This window comes from Sceloporus undulatus, chromosome 3, assembly GCF_019175285.1.
Source record: "Sceloporus undulatus isolate JIND9_A2432 ecotype Alabama chromosome 3, SceUnd_v1.1, whole genome shotgun sequence".
NCBI lineage: Eukaryota > Metazoa > Chordata > Lepidosauria > Squamata > Phrynosomatidae > Sceloporus > Sceloporus undulatus.
The window spans coordinates 47,571,813-47,594,601 of NC_056524.1; the positions used below are offsets into that span (position 1 = coordinate 47,571,813).

Here is a 22,789-nt window from a genome sequence, read left to right on the forward strand (position 1 = left end):
TAATAATAATAATAATAATAATAATAATAATAATAATAATAATAATATCTCTCTTTAAAACATTATCTTCCAGTTCAGGGTGGGAGCTGGGATGTTTACTTACATTTTGGAGAAAACAAAATCTCTAGGTTTTTTTTGTCACTGATGTGAAGTTCTGTCTAAATTCCATGAATAATGCTAAAAAATCTGGTGGGAGGGGCAGTGTGAGAAGGAATTGGTTTCTCTTTCCTGATAGCAAACATTTTTGAGTATCAAATGTTTCCCCTTATTACTTGGAGACAAATATATAAATGTGTGTGTTTTTTGTCTTCCTAGTTTCTATCATAACCATCTTTTTAAAGGATAATCGCAGCATTAAAAAACACCGTCTGAAGGACAGAATGATATTATTCGTGTATACAATGACTAATACCTTACAAATGATAATGAAACAAACAACAGAGTTTGGCTTATTTACCTTTATAGGTTAGTAATGCTTCATCAAGGAACTCTGCAGCCTGGCGAAAATGTTTAGAGATGTCCATATCTGGGAAATCATCCACCTCTATGCCCAGGTACTGGATATCCATGCCATTATAGAAGTCTGGTCCTGTATACACACCAGTGCCATGAGCAGCATTAAGGATATGTGTAATTCCTATTCTCTTTAGGCGACCTTTGTTCACTGCAACACTCCTTGAAGGCAAAGGAAGAGAAATGGGATACTGGTATATATCTTGAGTGTTTAAAAGCTAGTCTTATACCCAGAGTACAGACAACAGAAAATTGGTTCATGAGATTCTAATGGAGAATCAGTACAGACCCAACAAAGTTTTACAACCTGCACTATGTGTCATCTATTTTTCAGACAGTCAAAGTAGGATAAGAAATGCCAAGAAAAAAATAGGTTCAGAAGGTATGTGAAATATTTGATGAAGAGCAAAATGTTATAACATGCCTTATCTCTTCAAGCCCCTCATAGGTATTTTATTTTCATAAAGCAGAATTATATCTTGCCCTTCTATGGTAATCATAGTATTCAGAGTGACAAGCATCAAAATGTAAAACAACTATAAAATTCATTCATAAAAGCACTATAATAGAACAACTGAACCAAGGGACAAGAATAAGGTATACAAACAAGTCTTAGACTACAAGTCTAAGGGGTTGGTCTGCTAAAAGTGCATTAATGTAGCATGCCAAATGCTATCAGAATAAAAATGCCTTGGCCAGGCAGGGATGTTTAAGAGGGAGGGGGGGCAAATGAATGTGAAGATCTCCCTGCCTTCTATAAGCACAAATGATCAAATAGGAGGAGCTGATTCTCTGGTTAATTCCAGGAATAAAAACTAAAGGCTCTTCCAGTCAATAATTCTGGTAAATCTTGGCCTATTCTGCTTCTCTGCTGCATCCCATCAGGGTTTATTCATTGCTGGATTTTTGTCCTCCCCCATTTTCTTTTCTTTTTTATGTGAGGTACAGGGAAAAAAAGAAATAGTGTGGACAGAGGTTGCTTCCTTCCTGGAAAATGTAAGAAATGAGGGATGTTCTCTATGATAACAGTCACATCCTCATTCCCAGTGTTATCCATGGAGCTACCTGAAGAACCAAGACAACTGTGACAGATGTGAGTGTTGATCCCTGACTGCATCAGAAAATTCTGGGAGCAGTAAAAACCCACGCTTAGTCCTGGGCTTAAAATGTCACAACTAGGCCCAGGAATTCATGGGAAAGAACAGAAAAGGAGCCTCATCATTAGGATCTTTTTTTTAAAAAAACAACAACAACCCTGAGATGTAGAAGTGCAACTCCTGAGGCTTTTCACCAGTTTGGATGAGCCCTAAATTAGGGATTTTGGAAGGTTGTTGCACTTCATTATTCAGCTTGAGTGGCTCTCTGGTAAAATAGTGTTGTCCTGGGCACTGTGGGATACATGGGGAATAATTTGTCTACAGGATATGTTAATCTCCCAGTTTTCAAGGATATCTTATTCTAACATATATTGGAATGTTCTTTGTACTTGATTTTTAAAAATAACCTCCTTTACATTTGCATTGTCTCTTTGCCATATGCTTATCTTAGGATATTGTGAAGATTTGTAGGATTTTAATTGTTAATCCTTTTCAACAACAAAACTTGAGAAGCTTGAATCTAGGAATTTTACCTAAGAAGAAAGAATAATCCTACTCACTTTTCTGCTATAAAGATATTTGGCCAGACTTCATCAATAGCATCCCTTGGGGATTCAAGACGGTCTTTCACAAGTGCCCTCTGCAGGTCCATGACACAAGGAGTGTTGAATAAACTGGTGTCATCTATCTTTTCCTTAACTCGATTGTACAGGTCTTCCACCAGTAGCTGCTCTGCAGATTCCAGCATTCCCGGACATGTAGTATCTACCTTCACTTCCTTTGTTTTCAATTCTGAAATTAATGAAGACTTTCATTTTCATATCTGCAAAGGCTGCTCTGGGATTCTTTACTGTTGTCATCCCTCTTAAAGAAAGACACATTCAGTATAACATCCATCCCTCTGATGTTCAAGCTACAGTGTTTATGAACAGGTAAGCCTTATCATTCTATAATATCAGGGTGCACTCCCATATCGTAGTATTTCAATATACTGTTGAGTGGAAACACATTCCATTATTGAATGGATGGAGAAAAATAGGTTTTTTTTTAGCTTTTATGTGTGCCACTTAGTGTTTCAGTGGCAAAACCACTCTATGTATTCCTTGCCTAAGAAAATGCTATGAACTTCACAGAGTCTCCATAAGTTGACAGGCAACCTGAAGGCACATACACACTTTAGTAATGTTCAGAGTAACGTTCAGAGACATTAGCCATGTTAGTCTGGACTATCAGTATGCAAAAGGATCTTGTAGCACCTTTGAGACTAACAGAGCAAAAGAAGTTGTAACATAAGCTTTCATGGACTTGGTCTACATCCTGAGATTCATGGAGTGAACTGGTGTCATAAGTCTGATTATAGAGGTCCTTCCTGGGCACCAGCTCACTCTGTGTATCTGAGGAAATAAACCAAGTCTATGAAAGTTTAAGCCACAACTTCTTTCTCTCTGTTATTCTCAAAGGTGCTACAAGATGCATTTGCATTCACTGTAATGCTTGCATGACATTCCAATGCCACACCCTGAATACAAACTGTAGCCTGTTGGCTGCAGTTATTTGGAATAATGTGTCTTTCTTTCTTTCTTTCTTTTTTTGTCCTCAGACTGTAAAACTACTGCTGAAACTTGTACAGGCCTTCCACCATGAAGATATGCTGCTCAGGAGTATTTTGTTTCAATTCCAGATTGACTATAAATAATCGAAATCTGTCTGTAGTCAGTAGTACCAACTTGGGTCACTATGTGACACTGAGGCCGAAGGCCACCAGGTGGCAGTTACCAGACTCCTCGGGAGTGAAAAGGAGGTCTTGGCATTTATTCCAAATAGTTGCAACTGGTATCAAGTGGAATTATGGGGATCCAAACTATAAACAAACAAACAAACAAACAAAAAACTTCATTTTTGGTCTTTCTGCAGCTGGAACGATACAGGTCTTATTTACTGTGCAAAAGCAATGCCTGGTGAACTTGCCTGTTTTTTTTTTTTTATTCCTATGTATGCTTGTGTATATATGTATTTATATATAAAATTTACACACACACACACACACACACACACACATACACATATACACACATTCAGAAAGAGAATTCCTGCTCCTGGCACATGCTGCATATTTTCTCTTCCATGGCTGGATGGCAGCTTTTTGAATTTTGCCTGCTTTGGGAAAGGGAAATTGGTGAGTGTGTCAGGGAAGAGCGTTTAGTAAAAGATACTTTTGGCTTTCAGGCTGCAATCTATTTATATCCACATATTCAAGAACTAGTCCCATTGAACACAGTGATACTTATTTTGTGTTAGCATGTCTAGGATTGCATTGTAAATGGACTTCTTAAAAAGACAGTAACTTTATCCCAGTCAAGAAGCCATCCATACATGTTAAGAGACAACTAGTACTCAGGTCCATCTTTGAAAACAGAGCCTACTTACATTTCACAGGAAATGTATTCAGATTATTTGATTTGTTATTACTATTATATATCAATGCTAACAAAACACTTGGCATTTTAAATATGTTTTGAGGGGTAGCCCTAAAAAGCATGTTTTCTACATTGGCCTGGGAAAGCAGGGCCCTGATTAATTCTGTCTTTAAATAGGACATCAGCTGCTGCAGAATGTGCCTGGAAACCTTTTTAGCTGTGAGTTTTGCAAAATTTAGACCCTGATTTTCTATCTGACCATTTCCAACTAGCCTGGGAGGGTGGGGCCCTGATTCCAGATACAAAGTGTTCTACTGACGTGCCAAGGGACATTCAAAATAGGCTGTCCTTTAGGTGTTATGTATGCCTGAGACAACATTTATCCTGGGGCATTTTAAATCACACCTTTGTGTGAATTTTGTAGGATGTAACTTTTTCCTGATTATTCCATGGCTGTACCATGGGAAAGGGGCATACAAATAAAAATGTCACTGCTATTGCAGAGCATAAGCACAACTGGATAATATTTTATATTTAATGACTCAACAAAGACCTACATTGTGGGGATCCCCATCTTTAGAAAGCTATACCTCTTTAATTTTTCCAATTCCTGCAGCTGTTAAGCATACAGGAGCTCTGTAAAGAATAAAGGTGGCAAAGAAAAGGGGTCATGGTCCCACACAAACACTTTGTGTTGAGGTTATACAACCCCCCAGCACATAAAGAATTTAAAAAATAAAATAAAACAAAGACAAAATCCAGTTTTCTGTTTTCTGTCTGTAAATCTGCTGTCTATGAAGATTATCTCATATGTATGTTGGCCAACTTTCCATGACTGGCCAAATTATTTTCATAAGAATAAATAATTTGCATAATCTGCAAATGTGGCATCTGGATTTGGGGAACTAGAATATGATGACCTTGAGAGAAAAACTCTTGGTGACCACTAAAATTGAGTTGGAGAGTTAGAAGCTGGTAAGACTGACAGAATAGCAAGGTGGAAGGAAAGACCCGGAAAAAAAAAATGAAGCATGCAACAGGAAAGAAATAACATGGGTTGAGGTAGATACAAGACTTTATAAATCAGGCAGAGCTGGTATAGGCTAAATGGGTATCAGAATGGAAAGAGAGAGAGAGAGAGACAAACCAACACAACATAAAAAAGATTTAGGTGTGGATAAGACAGAGAGAGCAGGGGTGAAGGTGGGACTAAATTGATTTTTAACCAGGTACTGTATTTTTGCTAGTAAAACACAAAAAATAAATGGCGCAAGTACTCTACTGATCTTCAAGTAGGTTTTGTTAAAACTTATATTTCTTTCATACTAGGTCCCTTCAGTGATGCTGTGGCATTTCGTCTTCCCCAGTCCACTGAAAGTAGAATGGCATGTTCATGTGGTACTTAATATAGGTCTCAAACACACTGCAGAAATAATCCAGTATGAGACTGCTTTAACTGTCCTGGTTCAGTGATAGGGAATTGTGAGAACTGTAGTTTTGTGAAGCATTTTGCTTTCTCTGTCAGAGAGCTCTGGTGCCACAATTCTAAGGATTCCCTAGCACTGAGCCAGGGCAGTTAAAGTCTTGAATGGGATAATTTCTGCAGTGTGTTTTGGATCATAGTCATTTTATTTAACAGTGTTAGTTCCCAAAGCCAAGACTTTATTATAGCATTTAACTCATAAATAAACTCTGTTTATCAGCTTTACTGAGAAACTTCACCTTGCAGCTTTTGCCCCCCCAGCTGCTTCACGTTCAGCAAGTATTGCTAATAAATTGCCTCTACATGGTATTTTAATTATCCAACACCTATAGACAATGGAGGAAGGCTGTGACTGCAACTCTGTTGGGTATCTAACTACAGTCTTCCCTCCTCGTTTGCCGACTTGGAGTCCGCAGTCATGATTATTCACAGATGGGAAGTGGAGAGGGACAAAATGGCATGCATCGGTGCACTCTGCCATTGAAATCAGTGGGGCTTGGTTATGTGTGATTTTTTGGGGTGGGGGGGGGGGGGAGGACTGGAATGGATCCCTCGTGAATCGAGAAGGACAACTGAAGTTTAAAATTGGTTGCACAAGTGATTGTGCTTTCTTAGGGGTTGGGTAAGTACAGTCCCTACTGCAGCCAGTTCTAAAGTCTCTCACACTTGTGAGTTCATGGGCAAAGAACTAATACCCTGTTCTGCAAAAGGTAAATTCCATGCTATGGCATGCTAGGCAATGGTTGGATTCAGCACAGTATATATTGACACTATGCTAAACATTTGGAGTACTTTGGCCTTTACTGTTTCCTTCTCATAGTACTATTTTGCAATATTTGTTTAAATGAGAGGAAACCAGTTGTTGCCCTCAAGTAATAGGAACTGACTAATGGGAAGCCATAGTCCAGAGGCAATTCCTCCTGCTACTGTGAGAAAGAGAAAGCAATTAGAGAGAAAACTACTAATAAAATGCACAGTAGCCATAGAATATCACACTAGTCAGGCTGAGATTTCAATGTTTTAATTTTTTTAAATTATTACAAAGGAAACAGACAGGAGAAGGAGGGAGAATATAATACACACATGCACTGACATTGAATCAATTGTGCATTTTAAAAAGTAAGTGACATAATGACAGCTTCCAGATCATGCTGCTTGAATGGGAGCAAGAAAAATGGGGTTCTGTAAATGCTACCCGAGCATTTTGAAAGGGAACAGGATTCCTTTACCTTAAAGGGGATCCTCCTATTTGTCAGCCTCTCCTCTCTTGTAAGCCCACTTACATTACCTTTCCCTTCTGTCTCTTACCTTCCTTGATGATCTGTTTTGCAGCCACAGCAGATGACAGATGGATGGGTTCCATGAAGATGCTTTCAGTGTCTGTGTCTGATATCACTGAATATCTGTTGATCAATGACAACCACATGAGGTATGCTTTGGCAAGTCATTTGACCCTCACCTCTCACACTGCAGCTTTTCACAGTAGTTTCAAAACAAGAGATCAGAAGAAGTATTTGGACAAGACGTCTGGTAAGTGAAGGCATAATTACATACAGGTAATATTTCTATAGAAAAAATGTCTCTGCAATGCTTCTGCAGTACTTATCATTATCATTTGCCTCTCACACAAATTAGCCACATGGAGGTAGTGCAACATAATATTCATTTAGATAACATCACTTCTTTAACCAGCTTCAAAACGGAGTTGAAGACCATCCTGTTCAGAGAAGCGTTCCCAGGCATTGCATAATTGTCACTTACTATTTGATGTTCTTTAGTTGCCTGTTTTATTGAATCATTTCCTGTATTGTTATGTATTTTATATGTATTATCCTACTAGAGAGGCAGGCTAGCTCCAACAGGCCTCCCTGGAAGATGATTAACCATCCATTAAGAAGCCAAGTCCTCCCTCCAGTCCATCTCCCCTGATCCAGGCCTCGGAGGTAGAGAAGAACTGCTGGCCCTCATCCCCTTCCCCACCACCACTCCTTTCTTCTTATGTGTCGTGTCTTTCTAGATTGTAAGCCCAAGGGCAGGGAACCGTCCAATTAAAAAGATTGTATGTACAGTGCTGTGTAAATTTACAGTGCTTTATAAATAAAGGTTAATAATAATAATAACAATAATGCTGCATTTCTATTCATTTTAGATTAATTCTATTTTTTGGACACACATCATGGGGGGGGGGAGAGATAGAAGCATTTCATATAACTGCACCTTGGGGGAAACAATCTTGTATAAACCCACCCACTGTCTCCTTGTCCTGTTTCTCCTTTCTAAAAAAAGGAGCAGTAACACTCACATAGGTATAACAGCTACAGTGAAGCACAGATATCATAAAACACTCTCTGTAAAATCCTGATATACAGTAATGAAAAAAAGTTATGGAATACTGGAGCATACGGTGCTCGGAACCAGAGCTGAGGAAAATTCATAGGGCAGCTGTGAGGCAAATGATGCCTTTCTGTCTCCCTAGAGCTCCAGGGCTATCAGTCCGATATCCGTCCCTGGGAAATAAAGTGGAACACTGAACAAGATAAAATAATAAAAAAGGCTAAAAACTCCCCACGCTTCTATTCACAAGTGTCCACTGCTGTATTAAAGTTAAGGAGCTGAACATGTCCTCCTTCCTCCTCCTCCTCTTGCAAGGGGGAAAGATGCTTCTTTTTGCCTCCACTAGAGGGTCCATATGTCTCTGCATGCTATAAATGCAGGCCTCCCTGACAGCTGAATTAATCAAAATTGGTCTCCATAGCAACTGGCCATGAAACCTTATGTGGACAGCCAGCTTCCTAAGCCAGTGGCAACTGAGAAGGCCAGGGAAAGCAAGAAGCCTGCGCTCGGTTTGCAAAGCACAAAGCCCAGAGAGCCCCACTTGGGGACTAATGCATATTAAGATAGAGACAATGGCCTGTTACAGACTGCCAAAATAAAGCTGCTTTGGGTCTCTTTGGAGGTATGCTATTTAAATGACGCATGGGTCCTAAGAGTCCGGAGGTCACGCCAAAGCCACACTCCATTCCTAAGCACTGGAGGGCAGCTTTGGTGCAGCTTCCGGATGCATGCATCATTTAAACAGCATACCTCCAAAGAGACCCAAAGCAGCTTTATTTTGGCAGTCTGTAACAGGCCAAAGTTATGTTTCCCTACCCTGGCCCTTCTGATGTTGGGGCTGCCATTTTGCTGAAAAGACTTAAGGATTTTTCAAAACTGAGGTTCTAAGTGCATCACCCAGAGTCTGGCTACTAAAAGACCTTGGCCTAGTTCTCCTGTGCCACTGTAGCATTTTTTTTTAACTCTTGGGCCTCATTCCCACTTATAAATAAATTGCTTTGCAAACCGAATCGGTGGATCGGTTCAGCAGCTGATGGTTCACATTTATCCTGATTGTATTTTCTTCCTGCAAAATAAAATAAAATAACTCACTTGTGGTTTACATTGATGAATGAATCGATTCAATTTAAACTTTTTCCTGTGGGACTCTCTCAAAATAGTCCACTAGTTCACATCGGCAAATGAATCGGTCAATTTGAAGCATTTTCAGTGGAATTTTTTCTTTGTCCATCACTGCACTTATGTACTTCCATATGAGGGTCAGAGATTGGGTAAACACAGGTTGCTAATTTCTGCTTCTCTACTCGGCAACCCCTTATCACATGATAATAAATTGATTCTGATCCACATCTTGTTCACACTTGTTTGATTCTTCAAATCGATTCTTGAAATTGATTCTAGTCTGCATCTGGCGCAGAATCGATTTAACCAAAAAGATATAGGGGGAAAAATCAGCATCAAAAAGACACGGGTTAAATAGGTCTAGCACATGGGCCCCCTCTCCAAATTGTTTCAGCAATTCAGTTCAAGTGCAAACCTGGGGACAGGGATTGCATGCCACCCCAGAAGCCCCACCTGCAGAAACCCCACTTCCAGAGGCCCTGCCTCCTGCACTGGGTGACACCCGGTGCGGGAACACCACTGGCATAAATTATGACTTTTTTTGTTTTCAAGATCTTATTTGTGTTTTATTATTTCAGTTACTCTGTGATAACTAGTTGTTCATTACCTTGAAATCAAAGAGAAAGGCATTATATAAAAGTTTGAAGTAAACTAAATAAACATAAGAATCTTGATTCGGTGCGAAAGATAACACAACAGTGTATGTGTAACACCGTTCTATATACCAACAACAAAACAAAGTGCCATAAATATTTTTCATTGGGTTTGTGGTTACAAAATGGGATGTGCTATGAATAATAACTATTGAAAGGCCACCTCAACCTTGCATGGGATGCAGCATTATACCAAACAACCTGATTAAAGGAGCCCTGGTGGCACAGTGGTTAAATGCCAGTCCTGCAGCCAGAATGTTGTAAGAGGGCTGCAAGGTCCACTCAGCCTTCCATCCTTTTGTAGGTTGATAAAATGAGTATTCAGTTTCTTGGATGGATAATGTACATGTGGAACAATCGGCTTACACATGGTAAACTGCTTAGGGAGTGCAAGTTCAGTGATAAGCAGTATAGAAATGTACTATATGCAATTGCTATTGCTATCTCCCTCATGTTTAATTGGAAGTAAATTTCATTCTATTAGATGGAAGTATATCCTCTAAAAGAACATACAGAACTGCAGCTTAGAATTTTGCCACCTCCAGAAATATAAAAATGTAACTATGGCAAACACAAGCTTTGTAAAGATGTACAGATGTACAGATGTACTAACTGAGAAGTCATAATTGGCTGCAGGTTTTTTTTTTTGCTCCTTACAAAATGAATGAATTTTGATCATACCTAAATGACGCAGTTAACTCTTTCAGAAGAGGGCATGCTTCTTTTTGTTCCTGACAAAGCAGGTAGGTTTCCCCTTATATATAGCACTGAAGAAGGGGCTGTGCTGGGTCAGGCCAAAGTGAATAACTACCCAAGAAACTCCACTTATCCTCCCTTCAACCTCTCAGTTCATCAGTATATAAACATGTAGGCAGAAGAGAAGCAAATGAGACCATCTAGAAGAAGAATGGATAATGTACAGTTGTCCCTCCATATTCGCTAGGGTTAGGGGAACAAGACCCCTGTGAGTATGGAAAAACTGCAAATAACAAAAACACTGTTTTTACCTGAGAGGACACCTCTCTAGGAATCTCTAGGTCCTCCAGTGCAACTTTGTGGTCAATGTCCAACATACACTGACCATATAATGGCACTGGAGTAGCTACAAATGGTCTTTCAGTGCAACTTTTAGTTAAAGTTGACCACAGAGTTGCAATGGAGGACCTAGACAGTCCTAGAGAGAACATATTAATGAAATCCATGAATAATCAAATCTGCAAATATCAAAGCCGCAAATATGGAGGGATGACTGTACATGTGTTGAATGTTCACATACACACACAAAATGGAGTAAGTGGGACACATAGTGTGGAAAGATGGACAGGCTTCTCTGAGAATCCTGTGACACCCAATGAAGTCAAATGGTAGAAAAGGTGAAAGGAAATGCTTCTTCACAAAATGCATATCAAAGCATAGTTAATATAAGGAATTAAATACACAAGGTGTACTAATGGTGGCCAGCTTTAAAAGAAAATTAGATAAGTTCACATGTGATAAAGATATAAATTAATTCTAGTTATGATGGTTTCATATTATGACAACTGAATTCATATTATGACAATTCTTACTCCTATAAAAGACATTGTGCCTCTGAATACCAATTGTTGGGGAACACCAAAAGGCTTGATTCAGCTCAAATTCTGCTGTAGTTTCTAAAAGTTATCAGAAGGAGCTCCCAATGCCCCCCATACACCCAGCCCACTAAAAAGCAGAGCAGTTTGAAAGCTACTTCCAAACAGTGTACTCTCCTACCTGATAGGGACCATAGCTCCAAGTGCTATAAACTATCCTTTCTCCTCCACCACCATCCCCAGCCACAACCGAGTAAGAAGGGTTATTCCCACAGTCCACACCTCAAAGAAATGGGGGTGTCATGTGGTTTGACCTTTTTAATGTAGGGGAAAAAAGGTTGGTGAAGAGAAATCACCTTGACTGTCTTTAAACCACCTTCTCTTCATTCTATTGGGTTGTGGATTAATGTCCCATAACTTCTGGAGCCCCACACCATGCTCACATAGATATTTGAAATATTGCAAACTATTTTAAAAAGCAACTGCAAGTGTGTTTAGCATTTCTTAACAATGTCTATGCAAATGAACCATATGCAAAGTAGGAAAAAAAAACCCCATGAACTTGGCCAAATGTAGCTAAGCAGTGACAACAACAGATGGCTTGGCTAGCAGTGTCATTCTCATTCCTATTCATGGGAACAGGAAAAGAGATAAAAGGGGAAAACTGGATCATGGCTAAAAAGCTTTATTTATCCTTTTATCGCTCTCAGGAAGGGACTTAAGATCACTCCAGAGAATAGAAGTCCCTTTCACAAGTGCAGCCAGTGTGTAAGGGCAAAGGGAATTGCACCTACTGTTACCAGCCCAATCCTCCACAGTGCCAGTGCAGTCTGACTACAGATTGCATGTTTCCAGCTGTAACCACGCATGGTGGCACCAATTCTATTTACACTTCCAGCTGAACATGTGGCGGTGGGATGGGAAGAGCAGGGAAGACCTGGCTCCCACTTACTCATGAACATTTTACCATCACACTGAGCTAACAACATTGTATAGGTGTAGGTATTAGAGTAAGTGTTCATACCATTTTGGTGTAAAATATACTGACAATTACTCATACTCAACAGATTGTTTATTTAAGAACAATGAAAACAAAGCTTCAGCAAACTGAAGTGTGGAGTGACTAGGATTACAACTAGTAATCCATGGGTGTGAACCAGCAACCAGAGGGATGGTTATTACCAACAGCATCTTCTTTATTTGTACCTTAACTCAATTTACTCTCCTCAGTTATGCTGATTCCAAGGCCAAATTTTCTCAATCAGCAGAGAAGCGGTTTGTGTGTAGAGATCAGGGCCCCCACCCTTTGCTGGTAAACTGATCTGTGAGAAACAGGTGAGAAATGGGGAAAAGGTGGCATAGCTGCAGAGTCCCATTGCCAAGCTGACTGTGGAGGGAGTGATCATCCATTTCCTCAGTGGGCAGCTCACTTTCTCACCATGCTGCATGGAAGCATTTTCTACATAGATATGAATAGGGAGTGAGGGTGGAGTGTGTGCCTATAGGGGTGTGTGTGTGGATGGCAGACACTTTTGTGCATATGTAGGATGTGTCGTCATGATTTGAGTGTTGGACTACAACTCTGGACACCGGGGTTCGATTCCCAGCTCAACCATGAAACCCATTGGGTGACCTTGGGCAAGTCACATGCTCTCAGCCTCAGGGGAAGGCAATGGCAAACCTTCTCTGAAATGTTGCCAAGAAAAACCAATGACAGGATCATCTTAGGGTTTCCATAAGTCAGAAATGACTTGAAGGCATGCAGTAACAAAGATGTGTTGAATGGAGTGGGTGAAAGAATGGGTTTAAATGGGACAGCTGTATATGTGTGTGTGTGTGTGTGTGTGTGTGTGTGTGTGTGGCTTTGGTCACGACTGCTTTTAATTCTGTCCTCTCCCAGCCTTGGAATGCAGCCCTTGATAGCTATGCATGAGGGAATGGATCCCTCTGGGCTAAAAAGGAATCCCCACCTTTGTAGTAATCTTCTGACCTAAGTTCACTTCTACACATCTAGTCTCCCCCACTTTCCATTCTGAGCATTAGCTGACAACATCCTCCCCCTTCCATGTGTCACTCCATGTACTTTTCAATACCTCCTCTTGCTTGCCTTAATATTCTGTACTCCAAACAATCTCTGTCACCTAAAACACAAAACCTCTGACATGGTACATTAGGCTGTGAAAGAACAAAGATGTTGTATTGGTTCTGAGCAATAACAGCCAGTAGGGCAGGAGATGACTCATCGAGTGTGTTTACTCGCTAGGCTGAGTATATCAGGGTTCTTGGCTTGAGCAATAAAAACTGGATAGAGACTTATATTTTCCCTGATAACTTTCTGCTTGGAGGATCACTGCCCTAATTCTCAAATGATCTCATGAATGAAAACTCAAAACACTTTCTTTCTGTATAGGGATAGACAAGTTGTTCACTATTAAAAAGTCTTTAATGTTCTCCATAAAAAAAACACACAGGAAAACTGAAACAACCACCAGTTAAAATCACAGGCCCTTGCACAATGTAGTCATAGCCTTTCAATGCCACTTTAACTGCCATGGCTGTACCCTATGAAGTGCTTGGATTTATAATTTGGGGATACACTAGAGCTCTCTGGCAGAGAATTCTAAATACCTCAAAAAACTAAAAATCCCAGGATTCCATAGGATGGAATTATCACATTTAAAATGAAGAAGCCCTATGTAAAAACTAAGTATGTGCAACATTCATCTTCAGATATACCTTTATTTCTGATGTTTTAAAAGAAGTAATAGAAAGAAAATGTAATCATATTTTTTTTTATGCAGCAGATACATTAAAACATATGTGTGTCCCATATGACATATTCCCCAAGTGTGCACTGGATTTCAGCCTTGGACATTTGTTTTTTTTTTTTCAAAGCAAAGAATAACTACTGAGAGATGGAAATACTTTGTTTTAGAAACATGCAGGAGAACTGAGTAAGACTACCTGTAGCCACCTAAAGCAAAATGAGCAATATAAACCTTGAAAGTAACTGGAGTTTGAATGCCACACTGTTGAATAAAAAGCCACGTGGGATCCTTCTGTACAATACACAGCAGTCCTGTAGCCCACAGATCCCAAATCTGTACAACCAAGTCGCAACATTTGAATACATACTTACCAACTGTGGAAATACTGGCGTAAAATAAATACAGTAGCAGCAGCTTGGGTGGGTGCTGCTTCTTCTGTCCTGCCTCACAATACTTTGAAAATGCTTCTCCAAGGTTTTTGTAGAAAATTTCTGTTGAACCAGTTGGATTAGCTAAATAATGCATAAGCCTTCTATCCTGACTTCTGGCTATTTTCTTGATCAGGGTTTGGATAATGTGCCAGTAAGTATTTAAAAGGTGAGTGGTAGGAAGAGAAAATGACTGCAATTTGTTTCATGTGGTCAGAAAGTTATAGAGGCCTACTTGGCAGAAAAAGATAAAACTCCAAACCAAAAGCAAGAACCACTCACCGGCTGGGAGAGGGGCTTCGGAGATAGTGGGCTTGCACTGCTTTCACATCAGGTCCTTCTTCATCTGGCACCACCTGCTCATCATCTGACTCCATACCACTTGCCATAGCTGCTGTGGGATCCAGCTGGAACTGGGGAGAGGGTAGGATTAGGGGGATCAGAGTGTTCTAAGAGTCCCACAGTGGGGCCCCATCTGCCAAGTTACACAAGGCTGAAGGAGGGGGTAACTGAATATGTGAGGTACGAGATGGTGTTCATAATAAACTGCTCAAAATAATCAAGATTAATTGTCCTTTGGTTCCAGGGAACTTTAAACCCCATAGTCCTTTGCCATAAATTGATACCACCAATTCAAAAGAGTGCAAGATAAACCAGAAGCTGGAAGAGTTATTTCTTTTGGACAATAACATGTACAGTCCCACAGGCAGTATGGCCAAGGACAAAGATATATTTTGAGCAACTCACCAGCTCTGCACTCCTATTAATATAAACAGTTATGGAAGAGTGAACCTTTATGTTATGTTTCCACATTAAATACACTTTGCTGTACACCTCTAATCTGGAGTGGTACCCCAAGATCCTATTCTTGTTTTGAGTAAATTTATAGAAGCAGCAGTTGCTTCTGAAGCCTCCTTTTAATAGAAATCGTATCTCTTTTGCCTCAGCCCACAAGGCCTCTGACATCTTTTCCCTTACACAGCTCCTATTCCCAACCCCCCTTGTAGCTGGTCTCAAATGTCAGGAATGCAGCCATGCCTCCATGAACGAGGGGTGAGTTGTTGCCACCATACAATGACCCAGCAAGATCAAATTAGGAAGTTGTTGTGAGATCCAACATTAACTTACCGTCCGTGGTAGGGGAGTGCGTGTCTCCTTGATAATAAATTTTTCCTGGTTAGGAACAGAAGTACTGAACCGAAAAGGGGAATTGTCAGGGAGCACAGCTAGGATAAGCTCAGTGGGCTTCCTTCCCTCTCTCTGATTTCATCTCAGAGGGGCAGGACAACTGTCAGCTTCAAATTTTATCATCATTCTAAATATAGCATTTCCAGATGCAAGCTGTTGAGTAGCAAGGGAAGCAATGCACTGCTTCACCATCACCGATTTGGCTTTTAAACTTTGCTTCCATTAATCAGGGAATCTGATTTATATTATTTATGCTTTATATTGTTGTTGTTGTTGTTGATATCATCACCATCATCCTATGATGAGAATGTTATATGTTACTTATTACTGTTTCATGATTCAAGATTAAGAATGGGAAGAGCAGCTATGAAAGACCTAGAAAAGATTCTAAAACGCAAAAATATGCAACTGAGCACAAAAGTTAGAATCATACAAGCTATTGTATTCTCTGTTAACATGTCTGGATGTAACAGCTGGACATTTAAGAAATAAGATAGAAATAACAATAAAGTCATTTAAGATTTGGTGCTGGAGAAGAGTGCTGAGGATCCCATGGATGGTCAAAAAGACAAACAAATGGGTCCTAGAGCAGATCAAGCCAGAGATCTCCCTGGAAGCCAAGATGACAAAACTGAGGCTGTTGTTCTTTGGACACATCATGAGACAACATGAATCATTGGAAAAAACAATGAGTCTAAGAAAGGTAGAGAGAAGTAGAAAGAGAGGAAGGCTGCATGCTAAATGCTCTATTAAGGATGTCACAGGTATGGATTTTCAGGAATTAAGCAGAACAGTGGAGGACATAGGGTCTTGGAGATACCTCATCCATAGGGTTACCATGGGTTGAAATCGACTAAAGGGCAGTTAACAAGAACAAAACAATCCATTAAAACATTTTTAAAGTCCACATTGCCTGTGTAAGCCAAGTAAAGGATGTCAAATAAAATATGAGGATCAAACTATATGATACATCTGTCACCATTTTTTATTTTTATTTTTTGCCTGTTGGTGTTACAACAAAAGCACTGTTTTCCTCATCTAAGTGTCTTGCATTGAGCATGCTTTCTTTTGTGATTGAAGTTGAAGGCTTTCATGGCTGGCATCCATAGGTTTTTGTGGGATTTTCAGGCTATGAGGCTACGTTCTAGAAGAGTTTATTCCTGATGTTTCACCAGCAGTTGTGGCTGGCATATTCAGAAGATTTGCAAGATGGCTTCATGATTTACATATCTTTGAGGAAAGAAAAACATGTTATTCATAGGGAACAGGCATTCCCTTAATATCTAGTTTGACCCTCAGACATATACAGTACATAGGCAATAAAACAGAATACTATGGCCTGTACTGTCTAGGTTTAGATGACTAAGTGGTGTTTCTACTCCTATGCATTGGGCATGGGATTTCTGGAATCTATAGAAAATTTCCTGCTAACCCTATTATACCTTTCAAGGCTTATTCTTGATGGCCATCCAGAGCTCGAAAGAGGAAAAGCCCTATGCCTAGGCACTTCCCCTGTTCATAATGTGGCCCTCAGCAAAAAACAACAACAAAAAAACCACCACCACCACCACCACCACAACAAAAGGTTCTATATTCTCCATTACTGATATAGTCAGTGATAATTGATTTCTCAAAAGTCTCTATGACAGAATATAACCTTTGTACCTCTTTCGGGCACCTACAAAGTATTGGTCTCAGGAAATTCAAGAGAAGCAAGAGCATTAGGAACATAATAACATAATAACAATTCTTTAGGCTTTAATTATAAATGTTTTCTAGTTGGTAAAATGCAAAAAGGACTGGAAGAGCTTACAATGTAACATGGTATCTTTTGTTGTTGCTGCCCCTCGAGTCTTTCCAACTCATGGTGACCCTGTGGATGGATATATCTCCAAGAATCCCTATCCTCCACTGCCTTGCCCAGATTCTGCAAGCCCTTGCCCACAATCCCCCCCCCGATTGAGTCTATCCATCTGGTTTGTGGTCTTCCTCTCTTTGTTCTACACTCTACCTTCCTAGCATTATTGGGTTTTTTTTTGTGATATAGCTAGAGGGTGGGATAGGAGTATTAATAAACAAATAAATAGAAGAAGGATGCAGAGTTTAGGTGAGAGAAATTAGACAAGAGGTCTTTTTACACTGTATAGCAATATTTTCCTTTAACTGCCATGGTTTGATCCTATGGAAACCTGGGATTTGCAGTTTAGGGAGGAAATTTAGAAGTTTCAGCTAAAGAGGTCTAGTGCCTCACCAAACTACAATCTGAAGGAGTCCAGAGGATGCAACCATGGCATTTAAAGTGGAATGAAAGTCCTATAATTATGTAACACAAAAAGACGCAACCGCAAGGGTCGGTATGCCATAGATAATACCCAATATTTAGAAAAGTGTTGTGATGTCTTAATGGTACAGAGCACTGTTTCACTATCACATTTTTAAAACATGTAGTGCTTGGAGCAGCACCAGTGTCATTTCATTATACATCTTTTCATGGTGCTTGTTACAACATGTTCACCTGAACTTTTGGGAAACTCCATTCTTCTTCTGTATAAGTTCTTTTTCTTAGGCAGAATTATTTTTTTGTTTGCTTGGGTGAGGGTACAGCAAATTAAAAAGGCATAGTCTATTTCTTCAGTTAGTGAGGGAGAGATAAGGATAAAAACTTAGTGGTAAATTGGCTTGTCATTCTAGTCAGAATATGTGGGGAGGTGAGTAAGGTTGAAAAGGTAAAGGGAGTGGAAAAAAGCAAGTGCAAGCCGGAAGTGGGGACAGAGTTTCAAACTGCAATCAAGGAGGCAGCTCGTCTTTTCTCAAACACCAGACATACAAACATCACTTAGGAACTATTTGGCAACCATACAAAAGGTTTGGGAGAGGCAAAAGAGACATGATGAGGACATACAAGGAGGCTCAATTATTTGTACTCAGTGCAGGTGAGTAGAACTACTATTCTATCAATAGTTTGTATGTTAGCAGAAGCTAAGGATGAAGGTAAGTCTTTCAGTGGAAATAAGATTTGTTGTCTGTGGATTTTTCACAGTACAAATGTGTACTTTTGTACACATTTCATACCCTTGTCATTCAACAAATATAGTGTTGTTATTTTCTTACTGATTTTTTTTTTTTTTTGTGCAGGGACAAGAGTTTGAAAACCAGCATTTTTTAAACTGAAGTTCTCAAAATCCTGAAAGTAGTGTGGCCACTGGTCATACAGGCTGGAGGATTCTGTAAACAGTAGCAGAAAAGGAAAGGGGGGGGGGAGAAATAACCTTTCCCAAGCTCTGTTCAGGATCCAGAGTTACTTTCAGATGGATGGCTTGTTACACTACCAGCTAGAAGGCATTGTTCATTTATTTTGCTTTTCTCTCCAAATCATGTTTTCAATATTAGGGGTTACAACAGAGTGCAACAGCAGTATTGTTCATTGAGAGAATGCAATTACAGTAATAACAAAAATTCAAAAGCAGAGCCAACAGGAAAAAAAAGATGGATGAAGTAATGGGAAAATACAGTGAGGGCTATGATTTGACAGGAACAGTTCTGATTAATTCTCTGTCATTCCACTCTTTCAGCTGCCTTTGTTCCAGGTTTTCTCTCCTCTTCTTACTTTCCTCTTTAATCCTAGCTTACTTTAATTGCTGAAAACTGAGCTCAAAGTGCAAAGGTAGTTAAATCAGCAGGAGGAGAGGAGGGGGCAGAATCCTACCCTTCCCTGTAGGTTCATGCAAAAGCAAACTGCTGTTCTGTTCTTCCTCTTTAATAATTTTTGCTGATGTTGCTTGGCCACAGGGTCCCAGTTTTCATCTGTGAAATGTTTGTGCAAATTGTCCATTTGAAGAAGCAATATCTGAACTTTCTATAAAATACCACAAAACAAGAAGAGTTGGTTACACTATGAAAGGGATCTTCATGGTATTGCTCTTAGTGGAAAAGGTGTTTGCTCTGTACATAAACCACAAAACTCAGGACCAAGATGACCAATTGTGCAATATTTTTCATGTGTTCTGTTACCAGGAGATTTGAAATCTTCTTACTGAAGTCTGATAACTAAACCATTCAAAGTTTTGAACTACTGAAACAGCCAGTGTGCTGTGACTTGAACAGCTTAGTGCACCCCAAACACATTGGAATAATGTCCCTATCACCCACAGTCAGCATGGGGATATTATAGCCCGGAACAGGTGAAGAGCACCAAGCTGTGAAAAGGGTACAGTAATTTATTAAGACTGGGGAGATCTAGGTTAAAATCCCTAACTCAGCCAAAAAGGTAACTGGATGGCCTCCATGCAGTGACATAGTCTCAGCCTGACCTATTACCTAGGATTGTGAAGACACAGTAGGAGACAGGATATAATGCTGGCTGCTCTGAGCTCCTTACAGGAAAGGCAAGGTAAAAATTTCACAAACCAAAGCTGATTTCAGATTCTTAAATGACAACACTGTAGTTCTTTTCTCATTGTCAGAAATTCTGAACATTTAATTTATGAAAGTGAAAAGATTTCACTTGTAACCATTTGTTTTAAAAATGCCTTGATGATCAGAGACACTGCCATTTGAATGCTAGCTTTAAAAGCATACAGTTTCTGGACTTACAGAATCACGGAATACCTGTATTTCAGGAGCAGACACAGCAGGCATGACCCTGCTCTTCTCTGCATTCCCTGGGTACAGGTTCTGACTATCAAATGATTATTGATGCTCTTAATGGATTTTATTCCAGTGTTATAGATAAATATTTAAGGTAAAACACACCTTTAATGTTCTTATGAAATATAGGAGTTGTATGCTGTTGTGATCTTTATTATTTTCTCTAACATTCTATGTCCTACTATTTGTATCACCCTGCTGATCCTTACTCTAATTGAAAACAGCTAAGATGCTAACAACACATTTTGTGGAAATGCATGGTAACAGAGCATTAATGACATTCTCTCCCCCCCCCCCCCCCCCTTTTAAAAAAAAAATTCAGAGGAGATGATTTTGAGCAGAATTGTGTGGCAGGAAAGGGATATGGTGTTTTAGCTAGCTTTAGTGAGGTGGAATGTGCAGCAAACGGTCCTCTTGATTCACATCATTTCTGCATTTAAAGCAGATGTGGGACTGGGAACCATAATTAATAATAATTTGTTTTATTTATATACTGCTATTCCAAAGATCATAGCGGTGAACAGCAAGTAAGCTACTTAGCAAGTAAGCTAATTTGCCCCCAACAGTCTGGATACTCATTTTAGCGACCTCGGAAGGATGCAAGCCTGAGTCGAGCTTGGGCCTTTTTGCTGGTCTTGAACTCGCAACCTTGTAGTTTTGAGTGAATGGCTGCAGTACAGGCATTTAACCACTGCGCCACCAGGGCTCCATCCAGCCCTTTAGGCAGTGGTAGGCAACAGCTGGAAGCTAGGAGGTTACAGTAGCTGCCCAGGAGAACTTTGAGGGCCATACTCTCCCTATCCCTAAGGTACTCCTATTTTTTTAAAGAAAAGAAAATAACAGCCTCTGGGGGTTATGGGGCATTTCTGATTGATATTCAGGCCTCCCTGGACCATTTTACACACAGGAGAGGGCTTTTTGCAACAGAGAGTGACCAAGAAATCATTCCTATTCACTTTCTGAATTTTTTTAAAAAAAACATCTCTTGAGTCTAAAATGGACCAGGGATGCCCCCTCCCCCTCCTAAGAAGCAAAAAGAAAGAAATGCCTCTCACATCTTGTCAAGGGTATTTGGAGGACTTTAGGGAACTTTTTGATGCCTGAGGCCCTAACAAAAACAGTGTTAGGGACTACATATGGTCTTTGGGCTGCACCCAGCATGTTCTAGATGGGAGTTGGATTGCAACTCCCAGAAGAGATAGTTGGCCTAGCCAATAGTAAAAAATGCAGTTGTGGTCTAACAATATCCAGAGAAGGCATTCTAAATGGACAGTGCTGGGATGGAGACTAAAGGCATTTTGGTATGATTTGGAGTAAAGAAACAGCAAGTGGAGGACAAGGACAAAGATTCTTTTTTGTCCATTGTCCTCTCCCAAATTGAAAAAGATTATTATTGGGGCTTCCTTGTGCATAATTGTAATATATATAGCCAGCTTCTTGACTTAGCAGTATTGTGTGACATGATACAAACCTTTGTTTTCTTGGGTACCAAACAACCTACTATGGGAATGTTATAAAATTGAGACAGTACTTTAACAATGAGCTATATGAAACTGGGAGCTAATTTCCCCCCCTCCAAACCCAGTGGGCTGCACTCTCTTGGCAGTGCTCCCAAATCTTTATCTTTATCATCCAAAATGGGGACAAGAAGTGATGACATGGCACTTCATGAAGCCATTAATGACAATAGAAGTATTGGGAAGTGCTGTAGGGTGTGCCTGTAGGGACTAGATTTCTTTTGTTGTTGCATATTTTGCAAAACTGGGTTCCGGGACTGCATGTTGCCTACACTTTACCCATCCCTAAGCTAAAGCATCATCCTCTCACTGTCCCTATTTTGATGAGATTTGATGAACTTCCTACCTACTGCTGAATTTTTTGATCTCAAATTATTCATTCAGCTTACCGTATTTCCAAACATATCCAGCCAGTTCCAGATGTATAACCTATTTTAACTTCCTTGCTTAGCTGAGGGTAACAAAAACCATCAAGTAGCTATTAATGAAATAATAAGACATGATATTCTGGATATTATAGGAAGAAAGAAATACTGTAGACACAGAAGAAGGCATACAGGGAAGACACAATACAGGGGGTTGTCAAAGTCCAGTGAAAAATGCAGAAAGAATGTTTTGTTCTCAGCGATCTTTGAGTGTTAAAATAAGACTATAAGTCAATCACAGAATGTCAGTGCAAAGAATGGGCTAAAAACAAAGGTTTTTAAGACATTAACCCATATCTTGCCTAAGTAAGACTGAATAGATGAATGCTGTTAATAGAATTGTTCACAGATAATACAAGCCAGATCAGGCTTTCTGATGCAAATTCACAATAGTTGCTGTTGAAACAAGCTGACTTTCTTCACTGGATCCACCTAACACCTTAGTTCATTAAAGACTGTCATCTCAATTCTCTGCCACTCTTGACTGATGAGTCTTTCTGGTATCAACTGCTGGGAGTCATTGGTTCAAAATTCGCTTTTGTTGGCTTTTTCTTTTTATGCTCCTTCCTAACTGACCAAGTGCCAGACTGATCCCTGCTGCTGGGCAAATAGCATTTTGGAGGGAA

General features: G+C 39.8%; 2 protein-coding genes across 3 annotated transcripts in view; one reads left to right on the forward strand and one right to left on the reverse strand.

Annotated features, from left to right (window-relative positions):
* STYXL2 (serine/threonine/tyrosine interacting like 2) overlaps positions 1-15,655 on the reverse strand; it is a 77,465-nt gene extending 61,810 nt beyond the window's left edge. The window contains exons 1-5 of one of the 2 annotated variants that reach the window (XM_042459793.1): positions 15,515-15,655; positions 14,669-14,793; positions 6,819-6,913; positions 2,171-2,402; positions 458-675 (exon numbers count right to left, since the gene is read on the reverse strand). In XM_042459793.1, the coding sequence (XP_042315727.1) occupies positions 458-675; positions 2,171-2,402; positions 6,819-6,913; positions 14,669-14,775 (652 nt within the window). In that variant the 5' untranslated portion in view covers positions 14,776-14,793; positions 15,515-15,655. Of the gene's footprint in view, positions 1-457; positions 676-2,170; positions 2,403-6,818; positions 6,914-14,668; positions 14,800-15,514 lie in introns of both variants that reach the window. The other variant, XM_042459792.1, reaches the window with a different exon arrangement.
* A 2,663-nt stretch (positions 15,656-18,318) lies between these two features.
* GPA33 (glycoprotein A33) overlaps positions 18,319-22,789 on the forward strand; it is a 33,144-nt gene continuing 28,673 nt past the window's right edge. The window contains exon 1 of the mRNA XM_042459794.1: positions 18,319-18,507. Coding sequence (XP_042315728.1) covers positions 18,462-18,507 — 46 coding nt within the window. The 5' untranslated portion in view covers positions 18,319-18,461. The remainder of the gene's footprint in view (positions 18,508-22,789) is intronic.